The following is a 23137-nucleotide window of genomic DNA, read 5'->3' as shown; positions in this document are numbered from 1 at the left end:
TGAATTATCATGAATCTCTCTATGTTGGGTGTTGCTTGCTTTTCTTGATCTTCCAATTTAAGTACCAAAAATATGATAAATACACACTACAATCAAATGGCTTTGTACTTAATATTTGTCATGCTTCTTGTCATACTTCTAGCTCCTCTAAAAACCAAACCTAGGTTCCTCAACCACTTGTAACGATGATTTCAACTTGAGGACCTTTCAATTTAAGTGACTCAAGATCAATCCAATATTTGTCACTTTTCTGGCAGATTTTGTACCTCTCAAAGAATATGTCAAATCTCTCAAAGTACAAGTTGAATTGCCACGAAATTTTGTGGAGATGTGTGACACTAAGTCATATAGCAGCCATAAAAATTTGAGCTTCAATGCATTTCTAGATTGCTACCAGATTTCACATCTTCCTCATAGGTGTATGCTGAAAACTGCTGCACATGCATTGACAAGATCCACTCCAAAACCGAAGTATCCCTCATTATATTCTCATGAAACTTGTACAACAGCTAGTATCATAAGTGTAGGGCATGCATACCATATTTCAAGCCAGTCCAAATAGATTTGATCATCCAACTATGGCTATCTTCTCAGCTTACTCAGATTTTCAATAAAGGACAGATTTTGAGCAATTGAGCTATACTTCATAAAATTGAATCAAACTTGATGTTAACTTATTTGAATGAACTCACAAGACATATATCTAATCATATCCCATATTGAAAGTCATCTCATGATCATATCCATTCAAACTAACTCAATTTTGATTACTAACCATTTAATCCATTCAATCATCTTGTAGCAAGCAACAAGAGCATATATATCCAATTCAAATATCTTATATGCACCCAAAAGAATGTGATCAACTAGAGATATACCTTTGTAGCTGATGATAAGTCTAGCTGTCAGGATCCTCCTTTCTGTTCATTCGCGGACTGTCCGCGATATCCTAGCGGACCGTCCGCCTTTGAATTTTCACACCGCCGCCCGACTGAAACTGCCTCTGGCAAATACTGCCCAACACAGGCGGACCGTCCGCGGTCCTTTGGCGGACTGTCCGCAGTGTATTTTTGCGGTTGAGAATTTCTCTGCAGAGCCTCTGGTGAGCAAGTCCCATGAACGGCGGACTGTCCGCCCCTTACCCGCGGACTGTCCGCAGTACCAAATTTCAGACTTTCCAGAATTTGTTCCAACTTTCTCAATTCCAACCTCAATTTGTGATCATTGCTCATATAAAAATCCAAAAATCTCAAATATTGCATGAAAACCTTCAAAAGACTCATATGAGCAAGTTTCAACAAGAATTCAAAAATAAATCGAGTAGAATCATGAAAACTCATAAATGGCTTAAAAATTCAGAAAAATGAAACAAGAAGTGCATATATGAACCAAATGCCATAAGTATTAGTTTTCAAGTCATATTTGAGAAGTCAAATGACAAGTAGCTCATTTCTCAACTTGCAAATTGATTTTCATCCAAAAACGAGATTCAACTCAAATAAATTTGCAAGCCATCAAATATTTCCAATAAATCTTCACAACTAGAAAAAGATACTTGAATGTTGTAGAACTTGGACTTCATTGTTTTGACTTGACATTGGGATGAGAATAGCACTAGGCTTCGATTACTTGACTCAATCACATGATGAACAAGATAAAACCAATTGAGTCAAGCCTCCAATGTCATTGGTACCTACACACATTTATCCACGTTTTGATGGTACCCAAACTAGGTTGGGTCCTCTCAAGTTAGGAGCAACATACTTTGGCAAAGCCTTAGTATGAATAGCGGGATGTTTTGCAATAGTAACAAATGAGGTACCATTACCATCCTTTCTAAGCATAATATTTGCATCAATTGAAATAAGCTTAGAATTGTTACCTAAGGGACATGAATAAGCCATGTGTCCCCTTTCCCGGCATAAGTAGCATCTTCTCTTTTGTTGAGCCTTTTCTTTCTTACTCATTTGATGCTTCTCATTGCCTTGCTTCTCATAGTTTGTTTGAGCCTTCTTCTCAAGCTTGTTTGGGCAACCCGAAGCTTGGTGACCCAATATTGCACAACTATAGCACTTGATGTGAGCATGTGGATTCTTATCTTGAATCTTGTTCTTGCTTAACATCTTGGCATCTTGAATATGAGTTGGATGCCTTGTTCTTGCCTTGCCACCCCTTCTTGTTCTCTTTTTCATCATCTTCAAGTCATCAACTTGATCATCATGGTTGATCTTGACTTGAGGTTGGGGTACCTTCTCTTGCTCAACTTGTGGTTTTGGTTGAGGTTCTTGTTGCTTCACCAATTGCTTGGTGGGGCACATTGAGGTGAGGTGACCCCAAGTGCGGCACTTGAAGCATTTGACATGTTTAAGCTTCTCTTCTTCCTTCTTCAACTTGAGCTTTTCTTTGTTGGGGCAACCATTTGGAAAGTGTCTCATCTCATGGCATTGAAAGCACATGAAATGAGATAGCTTCATTTCTTCTTGCTTCTTCATCTTCCTATTATATTTATTCTTGCCCCATTTCTTGTCTTTGGCTTTGCTCTTGTTGGAACCAATGCCACTCATGTCACCGAAGCTTCTTTGATTTTTGATTATGCTTTCAAGGGTGACTTTTAATTTTGTCCATCTCTCTATCTTGTTGCTCAAATACTTCACTTGACTTTGGAGCTCTTTGTTTTCTTCTACAAGTTTAGTCTCATATTGCATAGTAGAAGAAGAACAAGCATCTATATGTGAAGTACATGGCATAGACAATAAATCATCACATGAGGTGGATACATGTTTCTTTCCTACATCACAAGGGTTAGCAACATTTTGCAATTGATCTTTTAACCCATGTGATGAGCTCTCACTAGTTTTAATTCCTTTACTAGAAAATTTGTTAGTGAGTAAAGCATGGTCTAGTACCAAATTCTCATGAGCAACACTAAGCTCCTCATGAGTCAATTTTAGCTCATCATGTGAACAACTCATGACATAAAGTAGATGCTTTTGTTGTTCACATGTGTCTTTGAGAAAAGAGTTTTCTTTTTCAAATTTGATTGTTTTGGCTAACACTTCCTCAAATAATTTGGTCAAGCTAGCATATCTACTCAAGAGCTCATCATATGAATTAAGATCAATCACATTGCAATTTGATACCTTTGTGTCACCTTGTGACATGAAGCAATGTGGAGATGGAGATGAGCTTGACATAGCAATATCATCCATACATGAGCCAACTTGATCATCAAGTATGCTTGGAGTAGAATCATAATTTGCAACACTTGAATCATCATCAATCATGTCAAGTGAACTTGTTGTAGATTGATTATCATCGTCATCACTTGACCATGAGGTGGAGCAATCTTCCACAACCACCATGTCATGGATGTGCTCATCATCCTCATGCACTTCCTCCTTGGTCTTATAATCATCATGATCATCGGAGGCCGCCCCATATTTCTCATTTAGATAACTCCAAATCTCATGGGCGGTTTCCTTGTCCATGATCTCACCAAGAATGCAATTATGTAAAGATCTAAACAAGATGTTAGTAGCTTAAATGTCTAGATCTAGGCATTTCTCTTGTGTTGGAGTTAGATTTCCTTCATCTAACACATGAGAAAAACCTACATCCACCATCCACCACATTTGAGGGCAAATAAATTTAAAATTGCATATCATCCAATTTTTCCACCGTGCAAAGTGTGTGCCATCAAAAATATGTGGACACTCAACATCTAGCCCATAAGTCGCCATCCTCTCGGGTCGGTAAGGACCACAAATGAGAGACCTCGGCTCTGATACTACTTGTAGGGTCGAGATGGCGGACTAGAGGGGGGGGTGAATAGTCCTTTCTAAAACTAATTGCGCCGGCTAACCGAAACTTATGCGGAATTGAAACTATTCGCTTAGCCAAGACTACACCCCTCTAACTATAACTCTAAGGCACCTCCAAAAAGATCCTACACAAAGCAAATGGAGTGCCAAGCTAGTAAGAGCTCTCTTAATAATTCTAATGCCAAGTCACACAAGTCTAAGCACTAGTACTTCACAAACCGGGGGAGCTCCTACACAAATCTAATGAGCAAAAGCACAAAGCCAACCTAAGCTCACTAGATGCTCAAGGACAAGGATACACAATCCAAATCCAAGAGCTCAACTTGCTTAGTTACACAATCTAAGCAAGAGCAACTAATAAAGCTACACAAGCTAACTAGATACACTAGGATCTCTACTTCTAGCTACACAAGCAAGAAGATGATTAGCAAGCTACACAATCTAACTAATCACTAGAGAGCAACTACACAAGCACAAGATATAGAAGAATGTAAATACAATGCTTGTGATTTGGAGAATGCAAACCACCGAGAAGAGTAGACAAAGTTGACACGGTGATTTTTATCCCGAGGTTCACTTGGTTGCCACCAAGCTAATCCCCGTTGAGACAAGCTCCAAGGTTGCCGCCGATCCTCTTGCTAGCGGTGACTCTCAAGTCACACTCTCCCACGTGGAGTGCTCACACCGAGCTCTAGCACATGATCCGGCCGGACCACTTGTTGCTCTACACGTCTCGCTCAACTAGAGTTACTCTTCGCGGCTCCCGCGAGGTGAGCACAAAACCCCTCACAAACTCTTCTCCGGAGCACCGCACAAACTTCTTGAGGGCTTCAACGGAGCCTCTTGCCACCAAGCCGTCTAGGAGGTGGCAACCTCCAAGAGTAACAAGCGCACCGGCTTGCAACACAATCACCTAGTGCCACTCGATGCAATCTCTCAAAGCAAACACACTAGAGTCGCTCTCTCACTCAATCGGATGATCACTATCAAGTTAGAGTGAGTAGAGGGCTCTCAAGCACTCTCACATATGGACACTAAGTCCCCAATGTGCTCAGCACTCACAAATGGCCGGCCACACCCTCTATTTATAGAGGGAGGCCCCAAACTAGCCGTTACACTCAAATCCCGTGAAAACTGAGTTTTCGCGGACTGTCCGCCTCACAAAAACCGGACCGTCCGCCATTTAAAACCAACGGCTAGAACTGCAATGATTATGTGTCAGAGTCGACCGTTAGAGCCCCGGGCGGACTGTCCGCGCCCCTGGGGCGGACTGTCCGCGGTTCAAAACTTCGAACCAACCAATTTGCAAACGTCTCTGACTAAATCTGGAAGTTACCGGCGGACTGTCCGCTCCCCAGGGGCGGACTGTCCGCAGTTCAAAACTTGAGCACACACAGAAACCTCAGTGTTTCTGCCCCAGAAATTTCAGTAGGAGGCGGACCGTCCGCCCCCAAGGACCGGACGGTCCGCAGGTCATTTTGGGCACCCAAGACAGAACAACCAAGTTTCTGCGCCCGTTTCAACTTTTAAAGGCGGACCGTCCGCCCCCATGGACCGGACGGTCCGCAGGTCATTTTGGACCACCCACAGAGCCAAAAACGGTTCTGTTTAAGCTCAACTGAGATAACGGCGGACCGTCCGCCCCTCAAGGGCGGACCGTCCACAGGTCTAGGGCGGACCGTCCGCAGGTCTATTTCCAGCAGAAATGTACCTCGGTAAAACGGCCATAACTCTTAGCTCCGATGTCCAAATTAGGTGATCTTGGACTCTATGGAAAGCTAATTCAGAGGGCTACAAAACCCAACTGAATTGTTGATCCAAAACACAATGGATCAAAACAGTATTCCACTCCAAGAGACAACCTAATTTCCGGAGAAAACCAAAAGACCTTTCTTGCTTCCCAAAGTTGATCAACATCAACTCCAACTCTTTCTCCTTTGCAAATGTGCCAACACCACCACATGAACAACACCATGTGCATGTGTGTTAGCATTTCACAATCATTTCAAAGGATTTTTACTTGATCTCACCACGCCACTCGATCCTAGCAACATCGCAATGTTAGATCGCTCAAGTGGCACTAGATGACCGATATGCAAACAAGTTTGCCCCTCTTGATAGTACGGCCATCTATCCTAAATCCGGTCATGCACTTCTCTACACAACCTTTGACCGGTGAAATGAAATGCCCTACAAGTCATACCTTTGCCTTGCGCATTCCATTTCATCTTCCCAAATGTTGATGCCACACAAGCACCAAACTCCATCAAGCCTTTTGATCATCATCATGAGTCAACACTTGGCTTGATCTTTCTTAAATGATATGATCCACTCCATATCATCACATGACCTCTTTGGTCCATCGATCTTGACCTTATTCGCTCTTCACCGTTGCCTCGGTCCATCGGCGCCAAATTTTGCCCAAGCTTCACCGCCTCGCGGTCCCTCGCTTCAAAGTCTTGACTTGCCCTTCTCCATTGCAACCGGTCCATCAAGCCAAGCCTTGTCTTGATCTTCTCCACTTTGGTCACATAACTCCATGTCATGTCTCATATGCAATGAGCTCCTCGATCACACTATATGAGCATAGCATCAACACTTAGTCATTTCTCCTCCATGGCACATGTTGCTCATACTAGTGTCTTTGTGTGGACTAATCTCCTGTGTATCTCAACATAAACACTTATTAGTCCACATAAGTTGTCACTCAATTACCAAAACCAAACAAGGGCCTTTCAGGAACAGATTAAGTAGCAGCAAACCCTAACCTTAATTGCATAGCTAATCATCAATTTGTCTCGGTTTAACCATGAATTAGCATAAACATTAATGATTTGCGTCTAATCCGAGACACTTAGTATTAATAGATCAAGATTAATCTTAAACTTGACCTAAACCGAATTAGATTAGATCTAATCTCGTGATCAGAAACTTAATTAACCATGATTTAGATCTAATCACGCATGATTAACACATAAAAGCCATTATGCAGGATCTAATTGCATCTTAAACCGACGAAAATCAGAGGCGTAAACATGGCTCAAAATTGACCGTGCATGACTAGGTTAAGATGGCTCTTGATACCGATTGATAGAATTAGCCAGGCTTAAACATTAGAGGCTAATAACCCAAGATCTGAACATAACCTAGTTCATGACAAATCAATCTAATGCGGAATAAATTGGTAAACATTATACCAGCGTTAGCAGTTGCAGCAGCCATTTACGCCTGATCCGTAGAGGAAGTAGGCGTTCTTGTCGGTGTAGAAGATGCAGCGGCAAATCGGCGTCCTCCGGGCGCCAAACGGGAGTGCTTGGCCTTCCAAACCCCTCCAGTGCCTTCAGCGATCAGACTAGCGGTGGCTAGGGTTTTAGAATGACGTGAATGAGTGTTTAAGGTGCTAACCACGACCTTATATTTATAGGCACTGTGGGGCTGGGGGCCAGCCTCTGGAAACGGGCCTAATGGGCCTGCTGATCACAGCCCATTAGGGTTTTATCATTAGGTTTTCTTAATCGCGTTTAGATGGTTTAAACGCTTCCTTAATAGTGAAGATCACAATATCTTAACTGAAATATTTATTTCCAACAGTTCATAGCTTGTGGGTAGGGCGCCACCGACTGCGTGTGGTGGGAGATATCCGGTGGGTGGTGGAGGAGGCGGGGCGTGACAGTGAGCTCTCCCGTAAAGTCGGATTGGGGCGGCAGTGGCCTATGGTGGTGAATCCGACGGCAGGAGCCACCAGAGACGATAGAGGAGGGTGGCCCGAGGGCGACTAGGCATGGGCACGAGGATTAGGATGGCGGTAGCTGGTGGAGAGGAATCTGGCGGTGGAAGCCACCGAAGACGGTGGAGGAGGACGGCGCAGGGGCAAACAAGTGGGATGATGATTCTTTCTGTTTGCTTTCAGCAACAATAGCACCCCTTTCCCATCCAGATGGCTAGCCGTCCACCCATGCTTGCTGCCCCGCCCTCCTTGAGCTACCACCGCGGCCGGTCCTCCATTGCCCCAAACCATCCTTTCTAAGGCCAACAAACCATTTTTCTTCTCGTTTGCTCCGGATCACTAACCCATCAACCCTAATTCTGACCTCCATTGGTGGCTTGCTGTTTTCCTCGGTCACCTGAGATCTTTGAAGATTCCAAGCGTATGAAGAATAGGAGATGTGCATATGTAATGCTAACTACAACAGAACTTTAGCCAAAGTCCAACTCAGCATTTGTTAAGCAAACAACTGTCAACACTAGAGCAGTCAGAACAAACCCTCAACTAGAGCTGGACGAAAAGTTCCTGGCTCCTTAGCTCGCTCAGCTCGTAGTTGGCTCGGTTCGACTCAGCTCGGCTTGTTATATTTTCTGACTGAGAAAAGCTATGTTTTTAGCTCGGTTGTCATATAACGAGCTGGCTCGTGCTGCTTGTGAACAGCTCGCGAGCTAAACAAGCAAGACATAGCGTAGGCCAGCAGCCCACAAGCGAGCTCAAACAGCCCGATAATCCTCGAGTCAGGCGTTTGGCGAGACCTTCTCTCTCTGCCGCTCCGCCGCCGCCTGCATTCCGGCGCTCAGACAGCGGCCAACTCTAACCGTGTGTTTGGTTGCGGGATTAGTGGGTTGGGTTGGATCCAACCCTCATTTTGAAAACAGAGCCAACCCATCCATTGTTTGGTTGCAGCTCTGATTTTGGGGAGGAGTCAACCCATTACATGTTTGGTCGAGGGAATTGGGAATACGAGTTGGATGGCAACCCTCACTCCGTTAGTGGGCTCTGGTCCTCGGCCTCGACGGCCACCGGGGCAGGGGCCTCGTCGTACGCCGACACGCCCTGCCAAGAGAAGTCCGGGAGGGCGCCGCCGGACTCGGAGGTCTCGCTCTCGTGTTTGACGCCGGACGCCGCGCAGCGCTGCTGGCCGTCCTCTTCGTCGGCGACGAGGTCGACGAACTCGTCGGCACGGGCGCGCTTGCGCCCGGCGGCAGGAGCGGCGTCGGCGGGCGAGGGGAAGTTGAGCTTGGCCCTGGGCCCGCGGATGTTGCGCGCGGCGGTGTCGTAGGCGACTGCGGGCGCCTCGGCGGAGGAGAAGGTGCCGAGCCAGACGCGCACGCCCTTGACGGGGTCGCGGATCTCGGCGGCCCACTTGCCCCACGGGCGGCGCCGGACGCCCTTGTACTGCGCCGCCTTGCGGCGCCTGCTCGGCGCCGGCGCGGCCAGCAGCTCCTCCTGCTGCCTCCTCAGCTTCCTGGTCGCGGCGCCGGCGGAGGAAGCGTCGAACCCGAGTGGCTTGCTCTGCACCTCCTCGTCGGAGTCCCCGTCGAACTCCCGGAATGCGGCCTCGAAGTCGTCGGCCCTCTGCTGCTTGGCCGCGGGCCAGAGGTGGCCCGGGGTGACGCGGCGCGCCGGCGTGCTCGGTATGAGCTCGGCGAGGATCGCACCACCGCACATCTTTGCTTGCTTGCTTTCTCTCTTGCCTTGCCTGCTTGCTGGTTGTTGAAGATGAAGCGAGTCACTAATCACTTTCCGGGCGCTATAGCTCTCGTGTTTGGTTTGGAATGGAGGTCTCGTGCGATGGCCGGCATCCTCCCTCTGCGAGCCCGCCGCCGCGGGGCAGCCCCGCCGCCGTCGGATCCACGCGCCCTCCTCCACTCGCGCGGTGGCCGCGCCCTCCCTCAGCCATGCTCGCCTCGAGCTCGCGGGGGCGGAGGTCGGCCATCGGGCCGAAGGTTGGCGCGCTGAAGCCAACGTTTGCTGTCGGCCCGCGTAGAGAAGACGGAGGACACGGCGCTCCCGACGGAGAAAACTGGGTTCGCTCCGTCCGCCAGTTTTGGAGGGGCATGGTGAACCCGCATCTAGGTGGAATATTCCACTCACGAGACCACTCCAACCCTCCCACCCTCCATCCAAGCAACGCAAAAAGGGGTTCGAGACCACTCCAACCCTCCCACCCTCCATCCAAGCAACGCAAAAAGGGGTTCGACCCGACCCGGATGAACTCGTCCGTCCATCCAAACAGACGGTAAAAGCTCCCGCAGGCTCCTGCAGAACGTCAATAGCGGACGGAGGAGCTGCAACGGGATACTCTACCCCGTCCGCTATCTCCCCGTTTCCTCCAAATGAAGCGGAATAGCGGGACTCCACTACCCTGCACCGGTCCCACATCGCCTGTCCTACTGTTGTCATCCCGAGAGAGAGAGGAGAGGAGCCACCGCCGCCGCCCGCGCCGCCGTCGCGCCTCTGCCTTGCTCGCTACACGCCGCCGGAGGAGGGGCCCGCCCGCGTTGCCGTCGCCGGCCATGGCCTCCGCTGCCACGCGCGAGCTCGGCCATGGCCTCCGCCAGGCCTCAGCCGCCGCGCACGAGCTCGCCGTCCCACCTTGCCAGGGTCGCTCCATCCCTCCGCCGCCAGCCGACCTCTGCCACCACCCCACCTCACTGCGAGCGCCTGCACGTGCCACCTCTGCCCCCGCGGCATGTGCGAGCTGGAGCTTCGGCGGGCCACCTCCAACGCGGCAAGCCCTGAGGCCGCCGAGCCCGAGCTCCGTCGCTCACCGGGAGGATGGATCTCGCAGGGGGCCCGCCGCCGCTCGCCGTCGTTGCAGAGCTCCGCTGCTCGCCGTCGTTCAAGAGCTCTGCCGCTCGGTGGGAGGGTGGATCCGCGGCGGGAAGCTCCTAGCTGCGCCGTTCCAGATCTGCCACGCCGCCCCAGAGTTCCTCCGCGAGGCCCTACCCTGCTCCGCCGCGCGGGGGGCTTCGCCGCTGGCCAGCCGAGCGCCACGGTGGCACGCGCGGGGGTGGGGGTGGGGATCTAGCGCCGCCATCGAGCTCGTTCGCCAGGAGGGGGAGGGAGGGAGCAGAGGATGTGGACGGGGGAGGAGGAGGGAGGAAGGAGGGGGCGGTGCGCCGTGTGGGGAAGATGGGAGAGAGAGAAAGGAGATAAAAATAGAAGGGGAGACTGACATCTTTATTTACTGAAACCTCGTCGCGCTCGCGGCTAGGGAAAGGGGCCACGTCGGATATCGGACGGTCAGGAATAAATAGGGACGTAAATTTTGTAAAAAAATTTCGAGCTTTATTAAAATGAACATGGAGTCCATCAATTTAACGGAAAACCCCTCGGACTTCGTGGAGTCTTACTTTACAAAAAAAACCCTGAACTTTTAGTAATCGTGCCATACTCCGTGAATTTTGTAAAAAACCCTGGACTTTGTTAAAATGATTCTGAAGTCCATCAATTTTATGAAAAACCCCTTGAACTTTTCAGTAATCGACCGGTACTCCGTCGACACCAAATATACCAAATAACCCCCGTAGTCTACCAATTTTACGAAAATCCCCCCGGACTTTTTGCAGATCAATTTTTTAAACTAAACCTGAACTGGATGGCATATTTCTGCGTGGCAACGCCGCGCAATGTTCTAGTGTGGACTTTATTCATGGGTAGTTGGGATAGAGGAATATATAGAGTATAGATGGCTGCAGCGAAACCGAGTATAGGGTAAAGAATTTAGATGAACGGGACGGAATATTTTATATACAAGATTGATATAGAGGGTCACGAGTGCACACAATCTCAAGCTGGATGCGGCCATCCATCATTGTGGAGTGTGGACCCCACCCAACGACGTAGGAGCTTGCAACTGACGCCTTCCTTCGTATCCAGGCTAGTGTTTTCTTTACCGATCGGTAACCGCCGGTTACCGCCGATTTTTACCGATACCGCTACTAGGCGGCAACCCATACCGGCGGTAAATTTCGAAAAATTTCGCCCGAATTTAAAATTTTCAAAAATATTTGAAATAGAAAAGGAAAAAATATGGTAAGAAAGTAGAGATGACATACATCATTCTAATATAGAACATGTTCAAATATTTGACTGTTTGGGCACTCAAAAAAATAAAAAAAACTTTCGGACCGGTAATCCCGAGCGGTATCCTCTAATCCCGAGCGGTATTCGGCGTTTTCCGAGCGGAAATCGGCGCGTTTGGACCGGAAACCACTGCATTGTGAGTATTTCTTGATTTTACATTGATTTTTAGATGTTTGTTGTGTAGCTATATTCAAAAACATGTGTTCATATTAGCTATATGGATCCATTTGTTCATGGTAGTTGGATGTTAATTTGTTCATTTTAGCTATATGTATATATGTGTGTTCATATTTCAAATATGTACATATATTTTCATTTGTTCATTTGGACCGGAAACCACTACTATGTATTATATATATTGACGATGATGGTTTGTGAGGACTATGGTTGTGATGATTTGCATGGACTATTGTTGTGATGATCTATATGGACTATGGATGTGAATTTCTATTTTTATGGATATGAACTTCTATTCTATGTATGTGTAAATGTTATATAATTGTTTGATATATACCATCAGTAATGATATTTACAAAATTACGGTGAAATGCTGCCAAAATTTTTAATTTTCCAAAGTCATACGGTGTTTACCGGTTAAAAACGACGGTTACCGGTCGGTAAACATCGATTACCGGTCGGTAAACAACGGTTACTGGTTTTTTGAATTTGAATTGTCATTTCGAGCGGTTTCTAGTGGTTTTCGGCGATTTACCGCCGGTTTACCGATACCGCTAGTTGGCGAAAATCGCTTTACCGTCGGTAAGGTGAACCCTGATCCAGGCTAGCCATCTACTTCCGACCGAGCAACTAATTCCTGTGGTGTTCTGTGCTTGAGGCTAAGGATGGATACCCGGATGTCACTTTTTACCACATTTTAATTCGTTTACAAATGTGAATGCGAATCTTATCGGATACCAATATAAAATGGATAGTTCGAATCCGGATTCGGATCTGAATATCTTCTCAATTTGAAACATACAGCTATCACGGGTATCAATTTATTTTATCAATAATTTTATAGTAGATCATAATCATTATACAAGTAGGGAGTAAATGATTAGAAGATAGCTAATAAAAAAGAATATAATTATCTATGTATAACTTTTATATTAAATATATAAAAAAATTTAGCATTAAACAAATAATTAATTTGACTCATATAAAATAATTGTGTCATTAAATAAATATATTAAATAGTTAAAGTTAATGTTTATATCATTACTAATTTAAAAAATATATTATTAGTCATCTAGCTTTCTAAACAATTTAAATAGTGCACATCATTAAGTAATTAGGTATAGAAATAAGTTTAAAATTGTCTCGATAGTCACTTTTTCTTTACGGATACGGATATAGTCGGATATTCCTTGTATACAAAAATTTAATCGGATAGAGAAAAGTTCTAAAAATCGAATTCGGATACATCCATAATAAAATCGAATATGAATACGAATATCCATATTGACGTTTTAAGCGGATACGAATACGATAATTCGAATGTTCAGCCATCCATATCCATCCTTACTTGAGGCCCCTGTGCGGCGAGGGGAAGGTGCTGCCACATCTAGCTTGTTTGCTTGAGAATCAAGATGGCATGCTTCTTTGTTCAAGAATTGGGATGCCATGTTAGAGATTTTGTTAGATTTGAAAAGTTTTACTCCCTTCAACGTTGTTTGTTTTTGGTGATGCAATATAAGTATTCTGCTTGAAAATTTTGACATTAAAAATTCTATCGACATTTGGTACTGTGTATTTACTATGTATTTGCACCGAGCTCGAGCTTCACGAGCTGGCTCGAGCTGGATTACTAGCCAATGGCTCGAGCTGGATTACTAGCCAAGCTGAGCTGAAGTTTTAGCTCATTATAATAACGAGCCGAACCGAGCTAACTTGTTATCTAACGAGCTAGAGCGAGCTGAGCCGAGTCGGCTCGTTATCCAGCTCTAACTTCTTTTTTTGATGAAACTATTCAGCTCTAACCTCAACCAAGTCCAACTCTTGTCACCTCGGCAAATAAACTCGATGAACTATATGGTGAATTGGTTATCAAAGCAAGCCTGAGATTAGGATCTATCAATCATTTTTTTTTCATGAGGGTAGCTCCGGTGTTCTTAATCTGAATCATTAAGATTATTAGGGGTGCAAATAGGTGCACGTAAGGGTATCCACCACTCCTCTTTAGTTCAAAAAATTAGACTAATTTATCAAAATAAAATTTCATTTTAAATAATTAGTACAAAATTTTGATCTAAAAAGGGGCAATGGATAGAGGGATACCCATTTGCGCCTCTATGTCCATTCAAGGCCTTACATGCATCAATATCACATACTGCTATGCCAAAAGATAACACTCGAATTGCTGCGACTTGCATGTTGTTTTGACTTTTAACCTTTCTAATTTCTCGTGGAGCTTTGGCTGGTCTTGGGAGAAGAATCGTAGAAGAAAGGTGCAAGAGAGAAGGTGGGGAGAAGAAGACCAACATGTGCCTCGTCCCCTGGCTGCTACCGTCCCTGCTTAAAAGTACTTAGCAGCCCATCTGGGCGCTGGTTTCCGTTCGGACGGCTGCGGGAGGGACTTAACGCTAATCAAAGCAGAGGAGCTCGAGGTAAAATCAGAAACAGAACAGAGCTCCAGAAGTTGACTAGCTTAGCGACGAGGTCGGGAAGGAAAAATAGTGACGGCATGGGGTCGTCCAAGGTCGCCAAGAGCATGGTGAAGCAGCGCATCTGCCGTCGCCGGTTCGGTGCGCTGCTCTCTGCCGCCCTCGTCGCGGCCGTCCTCGCTGTCGTCGTCTTCTCCGACCTGTTCGCGCAGGATCCTAGCGGTGAGCTTTCCATGGTTACAGAGCTAAATGACAGCTAGTGCATCTTTCTTCTGTTGCTTTCTTCTTCCCCTATCAGGCTGTCACCGAATGTGTATTTGCGTTCTTACTAGATCTTTATTGGGACTCGTAGCCTCCTCGCAGTTCAACACCCTCCGGCCAGCGCGCGATGCGTCGGAACCTACAGGTAAGTCAAGAAAAAAAAATCGAATTTATGTGGGGGCTCTTGGAATCAGACCGGATTGGTCGGATTTGATGATTTGCTTTGCAAGATGCAGACACCGGAGGCTCTCCCAACAAGGAGGACCTTGCAACATCGACATCTGATCAAGAACTCGATGCTGGAAATTCTGGTGTGGCATTGTTACTTCTCACACAACTGCCCATGTCCCAACCTGAGGGGATTAGGTAATTTGAAGTTCTGATTCTTGTGAATTGGCAAAATGTAGAGCCCAATCAAGCTTTCCAAGAAACCACGCCTGCAGTGAGCGAAGGAGGGACAGCAACGTCAGTGCCGGACCAAGGAGAAAAAGGCACAGGAGGATCTGGTATGTCTCCCTGAATCCCTGATCTGATCCTGAAGTAGTTTGGAGATGCTACTAGTGCAGGTCACACTGTCTGTACTTCCTTTTTTTTTGTTTGGAGTTTGGATTCACATTTAGAACCTGTGGAGAAAATCAATCTTCCCCTCAGCCTTCAGGATCACCTGCTAATTCAAGTACTGTACATATACTATTTCTTTGTAATGTTTGTTTCTATGCCTGTGAATACACTTCTGGGTAACTCCTTAAGTTCGGAACTAGTACAACACAGAGAGAGTGTTCCAACTTCACTCGTGCTATCCGGCACCACGAGATAGTAAAAAGGTCTCTTGAAGGGGGTAAAGCTCTTCCTTGCACTGGAGTAAAGATAAAGATAAAGGCTAGTGATATGCTGTAGGTGGACCACAGGGGTTTTGGAATTTGGTGTAGATCTCTTTTACATTTAGCAGCTCAATGTTTGTACTGGAGGCCCACGTTTAGGCAGGCTTGTGCTACAGACCGCCAGAATTTGTTCGAGGAAAATACCTGTGAAAACTAAATAGGTTTCATGATTCTGGCTACATTTGTATAAAGAATTGGAGGATGAGATCGTGATAATTTTCTTTATATCTACCTATGGGAGCACACTTTAGATATAACAGTCTGCTTGTTTATCTGAGGATGACTATTTAGTTACTCTAAGGACTAAATATGATGACTGGATCGATTTATATTTGCTTGAGATCCTCCATATGAAAGTTGCCTTTTGAAAACCTCAACTTACAGAAATATGCTTAGAATTAACCTGTCGCTAGTGAATTGAAAAGTAGAAGTTTGATTGGCAACCAAATGTACTTTTTATGAAGTTATTTTGTGAAATTGTCACTGCAAAACATAGCTTGTTTTTTCTTTTTCTTTTTTATTTCTAAATATAGCACAATCTTCACCTATCATGGTTCAGAGGAAAACAGAGATCCAAGAGTACTGAAAAATAGGATCATTTATTTTTATCAAACAATGGTATGGTGCTTCGTTGAAAGAAACAAATATACAGTTGTACAACCAGTAGGATCCCAGTAGCATCCATGCTTTGCTGGTTTGTTGGATTAGATCTACTTCAAATACATTAACATATTCAATGTTTCCTAATCTATTTATATTTCAAAAGGATGCAAATGAAACATGCCTTTTTCATGAAACTTTTATTGAAACAATGCATGTGGCTTCGCAAACTTACACCCTTCCACTTCAAAGCTGTCCAACAAATATCTATCAATAATTTGGGTGTGGGGATCAGTGCCACTGTTTGATGTGTCATATACTCATACAAAGGATATTGCATTTTGAGTTGTTTCGGTGTAAAATCTTATTTTATACTTTGGTACTGACTCAGTTCTATTTTCTTATAGTTTAGGACATGTTTACTTCCTCACTCTTTTTTCATTTCTATATTTTCATTTCTATATCTAGATATACATTAACAAAATCATAGTCAAATAGAAGGACTTTTGAGTTTGAGCTTTTCGATCAATCAACATTTAAAAGTTACATTGCACACAATCTAAAGATGAAATGTATTTTGCACTGGAGATATTAATCCAATCAATTCCAGCTGTACATTTTGGTTCAGTTTGGTTGTGTTTTACAGTAGTATGACACAATCTCATATGATATTGCACAATGAAATAAAATCTTGCTCCATCAGATGTTTTGTTGCTGATATGATCTAATGACCATTAATGTAAATGGCAACTTTATCCTGATACACCATTACAGCTTATTCCATTTAGTTCCTCCTTTTCCTTCCCCTAGATGCTCCCATGATATGGTGTTATCCTTATACTCATGTCCTATAATAGAATCCTTAAATGGAACAACTCTGTAGCAGCCAAATACTTTCTTTGGTCGCAATTGCAATTGTTCATTGAATGTCCAAACAGAAAAATTCACAATTATTTCCCAATGACAGGTACTAACATTTTAAACTGTTGATTTCATATTATTTATCAACAGGTTTAGTTCAGTACACAAAATGCACACCTGGAACTGGAACAACTATCTGTGATCTCTCCAACCAGCGCTACGATATCTGCGAGCTTTGTGGTGATGCTCGCACCATCGGCCACTCCTCCACTGTAATGTATGTGCCACAGTCCCTCACTTCCAATGGTGAAGAGTGGAGCATTCCGGCACAGTCCCGGAAAAGCCTTCCATGGATCAAAAAGGTGACTGTCAAATCCCTAAATGCTTCTCAACTGGAGCCAAGTTGCACATCCAGGCATGCCATACCGGCCATTGTCTTTGCATTAGGTGGGTTTACAGGGAACATTTGGCATGACATCAGTGATGTTCTTCTCCCTCTGTTTCTTACTGCCCACCAGTTTGACAGAGATGTCCAATTACTTATCACTAACAATCAGCCCTGGTTCATCAAGAAGTACTCAGCGGTCTTTCAACGCATCACAAAGCACAAAATTATTGATTTTGATACAGATAACCAGATCAGATGCTATCCACATGTCATTGTTGGACTCTGGAGCCACCGGGACTTTGGTATTGATCCGAATGTTTCGCCACATAACTACACAATGATGGATTTTCGCTTGTTTGTCCGTGAATCCTATGGATTGCCTGCACCAGAAGTGGATATACCATACAGGGCTGACAAAGATGACCCTGAGAGGAAGCCTCGGATATTGCTCATCGACCGGGGCAAGACTCGGAGGTTCATGAATGCTCCTGATGTTTTGCAAGGGCTCGATTGGTTTGGTTTCGAGGTGGTTAAGGCAGACCCGAGGATTGACTCCAATCTTGATGAATTTGTGCGTTTGGTCGACTCATGTGATGCAATCATGGGTGTTCACGGTGCAGGATTGTCTAACATGGTGTTCCTGCGGTCAGGTGCAGTGTTGGTACACATTGTACCATATGGGATTGAGTTCATGGCTGATGGATTCTACGGTGCACCTGCAAGGAACATGGGCCTCAGACACGTGCAGTACAGCATCAGTCCGGACGAGAGCACGTTGCTGGAAAAGTATGGTTGGAACCATACGGTAATCAAAGATCCAGAAGCCATCAGGAACAGTGGATGGGAGAAGGTTGGGGAGTTCTATATGTCCACACAGGACATTGTGCTCAACATGACAAGGTTTGGGCCTAGCTTGTTGAAGGTGATAGAGTTCATTATGTAGGTGGATGAGACGAGGTTTCTGTTAGCTACGGAAATTCATCAGTTTTCACTGAAGAAAGAAGCAAATTCACACTTTGTTTTATTTCTAGGGCTTATTGTTTTGTTTTTATAGGGTTTATTCTGCTTGTGATGCTCCTGTATAGAGTTGAAAATGGATGATTCGATTGATAGTGCTGTGGATGTTAAAGAAAAGATGATAATAAGTCTTATATATGATTTTCCGGTGTTCAGTTTTAATCTTGACCCAAGAGTGTGGTTGTGGCATCTTGTTTGCTCCCTGTTCAAATTCGTAGTCATTGTCTTGCTGGTGAACAGACACATCGAGACTAATACAGTGTATTGCAATGGGAACCCAATGAATATATTAATTATCATATAAAAATGTATAACTCGATGAACGAGGTTGGTTAATAGCCGTTATCCCCGGGGGATGATTGCGGATAGGTTCTTATGGCTCTTCCTAAGCTAGGCAATCGGCAAGGTCGAAACTTAGTATTGGTCTTTCCTCTTTTGGGGAATCGAACCCCGAGCTCTATGGCATCCAGAGGAAGATAAATCCAATGATCGGTTTCTTGAACAGAAACAACCAATGTTGCATCATCGGGTTCACAGACCACTTTAAGTTATTGATTCATGGCCAATCTGTTTGGAAAAACCGATCTGTAAGGCCTCAAATCGTCGATTTATCGACTTTTCTTGATATCCACTGCCTGTTTTCAATGAAATCTATTTTCACAACGGTTAAATGCCCCAAAAAGGGCCTTGTTCTAGTGAGCTCTCTATCGCGAGTTTGGATAGGTCCTAAGGTGTTTGTACCTCGAGTTGGAAAATGCTCGGATCGCTTAATAAATAGAGCTAGAAGCCCTGTTGGGGTCCTAGATCAATCCCTTTTATTTTGTATTTCACCTGACAATCCTATAATTTTAGAGGTGACCAAAGGCACCACTAAAATAGATGATCCAAGTATCCGACCAAAGGGAGGAATTCCTATTAATAGCAACCATCCCTCCAGGATGCCACTATCCATCCCTTCGGGATGCCTCCCTCATCCCTCATCAGAGGGATGTCTTATTATTCAACCATGGATCGCAGCGCAGGAATAAAATCAACGAGAAATACTAGTTATATATCATATGTATTTTATATAACATAATATGTGTCGGTTGAGGACTTCCATCTTTTCTATTTTACTCACCAAAAGCTAATTTTAAACAGTCTCAGACCTTTAACTCAACATACAGTCATCGAGATTGGCATTTGGATTAGGACTCCGATTGACGGACCAAGGAATCATTGCTAGCTTTTGTGTAGTATATATATAATAATCTTTACCTATTTCTAAAGCAAGGATTATTTTCTTGTTCCGTCAATTGAAGTTCTAATCAGAATCCGGGTGACCGTTTGTTGAGTTAAGGGTTTGAGACTGTTTAGAATTAGCGTTTGGCAAATAAAATAGAAAAAACTAAAATCTTCGATCAACACATACTATGATAATCAATATATTTATATGACCTCCCATAGAAAAACAACGGGCATATTAGCAAGTCAATAACAAAAACCCTAAAGATCCCACTTAAGTTGTAAACACACACACACACACACACACACACACACACACACACACACACACACACACACACACACACACACACACACACACACTGTTAGCCTAAACGGCCGTTTAGCCCGTTTAAACAACGTTTAAACAGTAAACAAAGGTCACCCGTGTTGTTTAGGCCCTAAACGGTGAACTAAACAGTTGACCCGTTTAAACCCATTTAAACCGTTAAAAACCATCTAAAACGGCTAAATAGAGTTGAGTTAAATATGATTAAATGAGCTAAATGACCATTTAATTTATAATTTAGTCAATAGGAGGATTACAACTACCACAATCAATACCGAACTAACTAGCATTGTAAGTATATGAACTATTGTGAAATTTAGATTTCTTCCAAAAAAATTATTTGGTAGAATGCTTACTTTTATACGTGCAAATATGTAGACTTTCTAGCATATTTTGACATTTACGTACATAAATATGTATATTTTAATATTATTATGCCAAACCGTTTAGGCCGTTTAACTCCGTCTAAACACCGTTTAAACAGATTAAACTCTAAACAAAGGGTGACCAACTGTTTACTGTTTAATGTTTAGGATAACATTGCACACACACAATGCCGCACGATGACTATTTTCTTTCAGGGTTTTCCTCCATTTACCCTTACTCTACGGTGCGTGCGTGCGATGACTATCGTGCTGATAGAAATTGTGAGGGGGTTGGGGTATTTGGTCGTCTACTTGCAGCCCTGCACGCCATATTGCTGAGCCACGGCGCGGATCTTGCAGTACTCGCTGCGCCTTTTGCCTTTTCTCGCGATGCCATGAAAACAACTGCTCGCCCCATGTCCTTACAGGACAGTACAGGATGGGGATTTTTCTAAGAAACTAGTAGGGTGGCACGTGTTTTAAAGAACAATCTAAAAATAACTGAATTGTATCTACTAAAAATTTAATATATTTATTAGTTTCCATATTTTATGATTTGGGCACGTGTTTTAAAAAACAATTATCTAAAAATAACTGAATTGTATCAAACACCTACTAAAAATTTAGTATATTTATTAGTTTCCAGATTTTATGATTTGGGCCTAAACTAGCCCAACAAACAAGCCCACACATATAATTCAGTCAAATTTGTTCCAGAACAAAAAAAATTGTTTCGAAATAATTTTTTAATTGTTCCAGCAATAAAAAAATTGTTTGGGAATAAAAAATTGTTTCAGAAGAAAAAAATAGTTTCTAGATTTTATGATTTGGGTACAATGCTAGACAGGCCATTTATTCCAAGACGATATTGTCTGCTCCAACCAAATACCTCAGCCGTGAGCCCCTCATGGTCAGTGTCCTCAATTAGGCGATTTTGTGTCAACACTGCAAATCAAAGAAAACCAAGGCGGTCTACGAATCAGAAAGCTAATATAAAATTGATTTCCTAGGATGGACCTTCACGTTAAGCTGTTCTCTACAAATCAACATCAGAGTGACTTGCAATGTCAGGAATCACTATAAATAGCTAAAAAAACTCCCATTAATGTCACATACAATTAATGAAATATTTTTTCAAGTAATTATCCGAGAGCAGTTGGACTAATTTGTACTACTAACAAAAAGGAGACAGGGAAGTATGAATATCAACAATTCTCTTAAACAAACTTTCACACATTCTGTTCCAAAAGGTAGGTTCAAAGACATAAATCTCAATCTGAATCACAGATAGCTCAAATTTGGTTATTCTTAACTGCATTCCTTTTAGAACAAAAACCATGCAATTAAAGAATGAAACTAACATTCAATTCAGCCCATTGGGACACGTTCACACAGTAACATTAACAGGAGAATGGTACCTTGTGGCTGATGCAATCATATCCTAGAGGTGCTTCTCAGGCATTGGCCGATGCAGCCCTAGACGAGCAACATCTGAACAAGAAATCACAGGGATCCCAACATAAGTGGAAGATAGGTCAGATGGCTCCAGAACAGATGGCGCTAGAGGAACTTGTGATATCATGCTGTATAGATACTCCAAGGCTCGGTAAAAGGCAACTATGTCAGATTCTACTAAAAGATCATGGCAACACACCTATTGGATGCACCCAGACATTTAGAATCTTAATTTTAGTAACAAAATGTCTTTCCCTTGAAAACCGGAAGGAAGAATATGCATATCTTGAAATAACAGTGAGCAGAGAAAATCAGAATGATAATCACTACAATAAATTAACGATGGTTGGTGTGCAACTGTGCATGATTAGCAGATCACCAACCTTGTGTTAGGTGGAGTTGACATCGCGGCATGATTAGCAATGTTAGTGCAGGGCCCTCGGGCAGAGATAACCGGCAAACATCCTTCAAGCCACCACAGAACAGCGAAGCAACTGGTGCTGGGCAATGATGTTTGCTGCGATTCAATCGGGCATCACATTAGAATGAAGCCATCACGCATCAATTCCCAGGCATACATCAGAATCAAGCCATCATCCATCAAATTGTAGCAGAGAGCAAACCATATTTAATTAGGCAATAGAATTTACCTAGAGGCTTCCATCACCAATGCGTAGTGTCCAATTGATTTGGAGTAGAAATGGTTTCCATCAGCGATTTAAGATCAAATGTGTTTCTGCCCGTACTGTACTTAACTGAAAGAGAAATACAAATTCAGAAGTGAAGCGATAAAATCTAAATTCAGAAGTGATATCCAAATCTGACCTACAAGCAAAGCCAAGCTGTTCAAGCTGTTCTGAGTCGGCTTGATGGTCTGATAGTCCCTTCCATGCGTAGGGGAGGGGACTGGGGAGCAGCTGCGGGGAAGGGGAGGGGACTGGGGAGAACGCCAGGGAGGGGAAGGGCTCCGGGAAGGGGAAGGAAGGGGAGCAGCGCAGCGCGTGATTGACGGGGCGTCCTGCGGCGCGTGATTCATGCTGATTTGCTAGGCGACCAATGAGGATGCGGGTACCAGGAGGCGGGTAAAGGTTGGCGGGGTGACAAAAAATTTGATGACCCTGCGGGATTGTCCGGCACAGTCGACAAAAATCCGTCTGCCACCACCTTTCGTCGACCGTTGTTTCTTACAGGTGGGTGGTTTGTGAGGGGTATGAGTAGATTAATCTTTGTAAAAAGAGTTTCAATTTTTATGAATCCTTATAGTATAGAAGGATTAGTACTGTACCCTTTCTTTTTCTTAATTAACCTTACCAAACTTTTGCGTCGCTCCAACCCAAATAACCTTCTATTCCAGCGGTACGGTCCTTTCCTAGGTCACTTTATTTGGGCTTCCCTGTGCCGCCCATTCGATCAAGCTACTATGGTAAGGCTGGCAGGCCAATGTTGGTGTTACAACCGACCGTGAGTTTCCAAAC

General features: G+C 44.1%; 2 protein-coding genes and 1 long non-coding RNA gene across 6 annotated transcripts; 1 reads left to right on the top strand and 2 right to left on the bottom strand.

The window, feature by feature from the left end:
* Window positions 1–8568: 8568 nt before the first annotated feature.
* Window positions 8569–9351, bottom strand: LOC120653536 (ethylene-responsive transcription factor ERF071-like). Its single transcript, XM_039931260.1, has one exon. It carries the CDS (start codon window positions 9256–9258, stop codon window positions 8569–8571), a length of 690 nt encoding a protein of 229 aa, XP_039787194.1. The 5' UTR covers window positions 9259–9351.
* A 4669-nt stretch (window positions 9352–14020) lies between these two features.
* Window positions 14021–18452, top strand: LOC120655893 (beta-1,2-xylosyltransferase XYXT1-like). Of its 3 annotated transcripts, none has more exons than XM_039933872.1 (6): window positions 14021–14221; window positions 14260–14504; window positions 14626–14688; window positions 14780–14854; window positions 14951–15049; window positions 17036–18452. In XM_039933872.1, exons 2-6 carry the CDS (start codon window positions 14363–14365, stop codon window positions 18214–18216), a joined length of 1560 nt encoding a protein of 519 aa, XP_039789806.1. In that variant the 5' UTR covers window positions 14021–14221; window positions 14260–14362; the 3' UTR covers window positions 18217–18452. The 3 variants fall into 3 exon arrangements, with proteins under 3 accessions (XP_039789806.1, XP_039789807.1, XP_039789808.1); XM_039933874.1 differs by having other exon boundaries at window positions 14022–14221; window positions 14635–14688; XM_039933873.1 differs by having other exon boundaries at window positions 14021–14504.
* A 2474-nt stretch (window positions 18453–20926) lies between these two features.
* Window positions 20927–22628, bottom strand: LOC120655892. Of its 2 annotated transcripts, none has more exons than XR_005667753.1 (5): window positions 22488–22628; window positions 22313–22417; window positions 22046–22179; window positions 21626–21698; window positions 20927–21152 (listed from the first exon to the last, which is right to left on the bottom strand). It is a non-coding gene; the product is annotated as an uncharacterized LOC120655892 (long non-coding RNA). The 2 variants fall into 2 exon arrangements; XR_005667754.1 differs by having other exon boundaries at window positions 22492–22515.
* Between the last annotated feature and the right edge of the window lie 509 nt (window positions 22629–23137).

This window comes from Panicum virgatum, chromosome 1N (genome assembly GCF_016808335.1).
Source record: "Panicum virgatum strain AP13 chromosome 1N, P.virgatum_v5, whole genome shotgun sequence".
Taxonomy (NCBI): domain Eukaryota; kingdom Viridiplantae; phylum Streptophyta; class Magnoliopsida; order Poales; family Poaceae; genus Panicum; species Panicum virgatum.
Note: the sequence above shows the minus strand (reverse complement) of the source record. Positions and strands in the feature narration are given on the sequence as shown.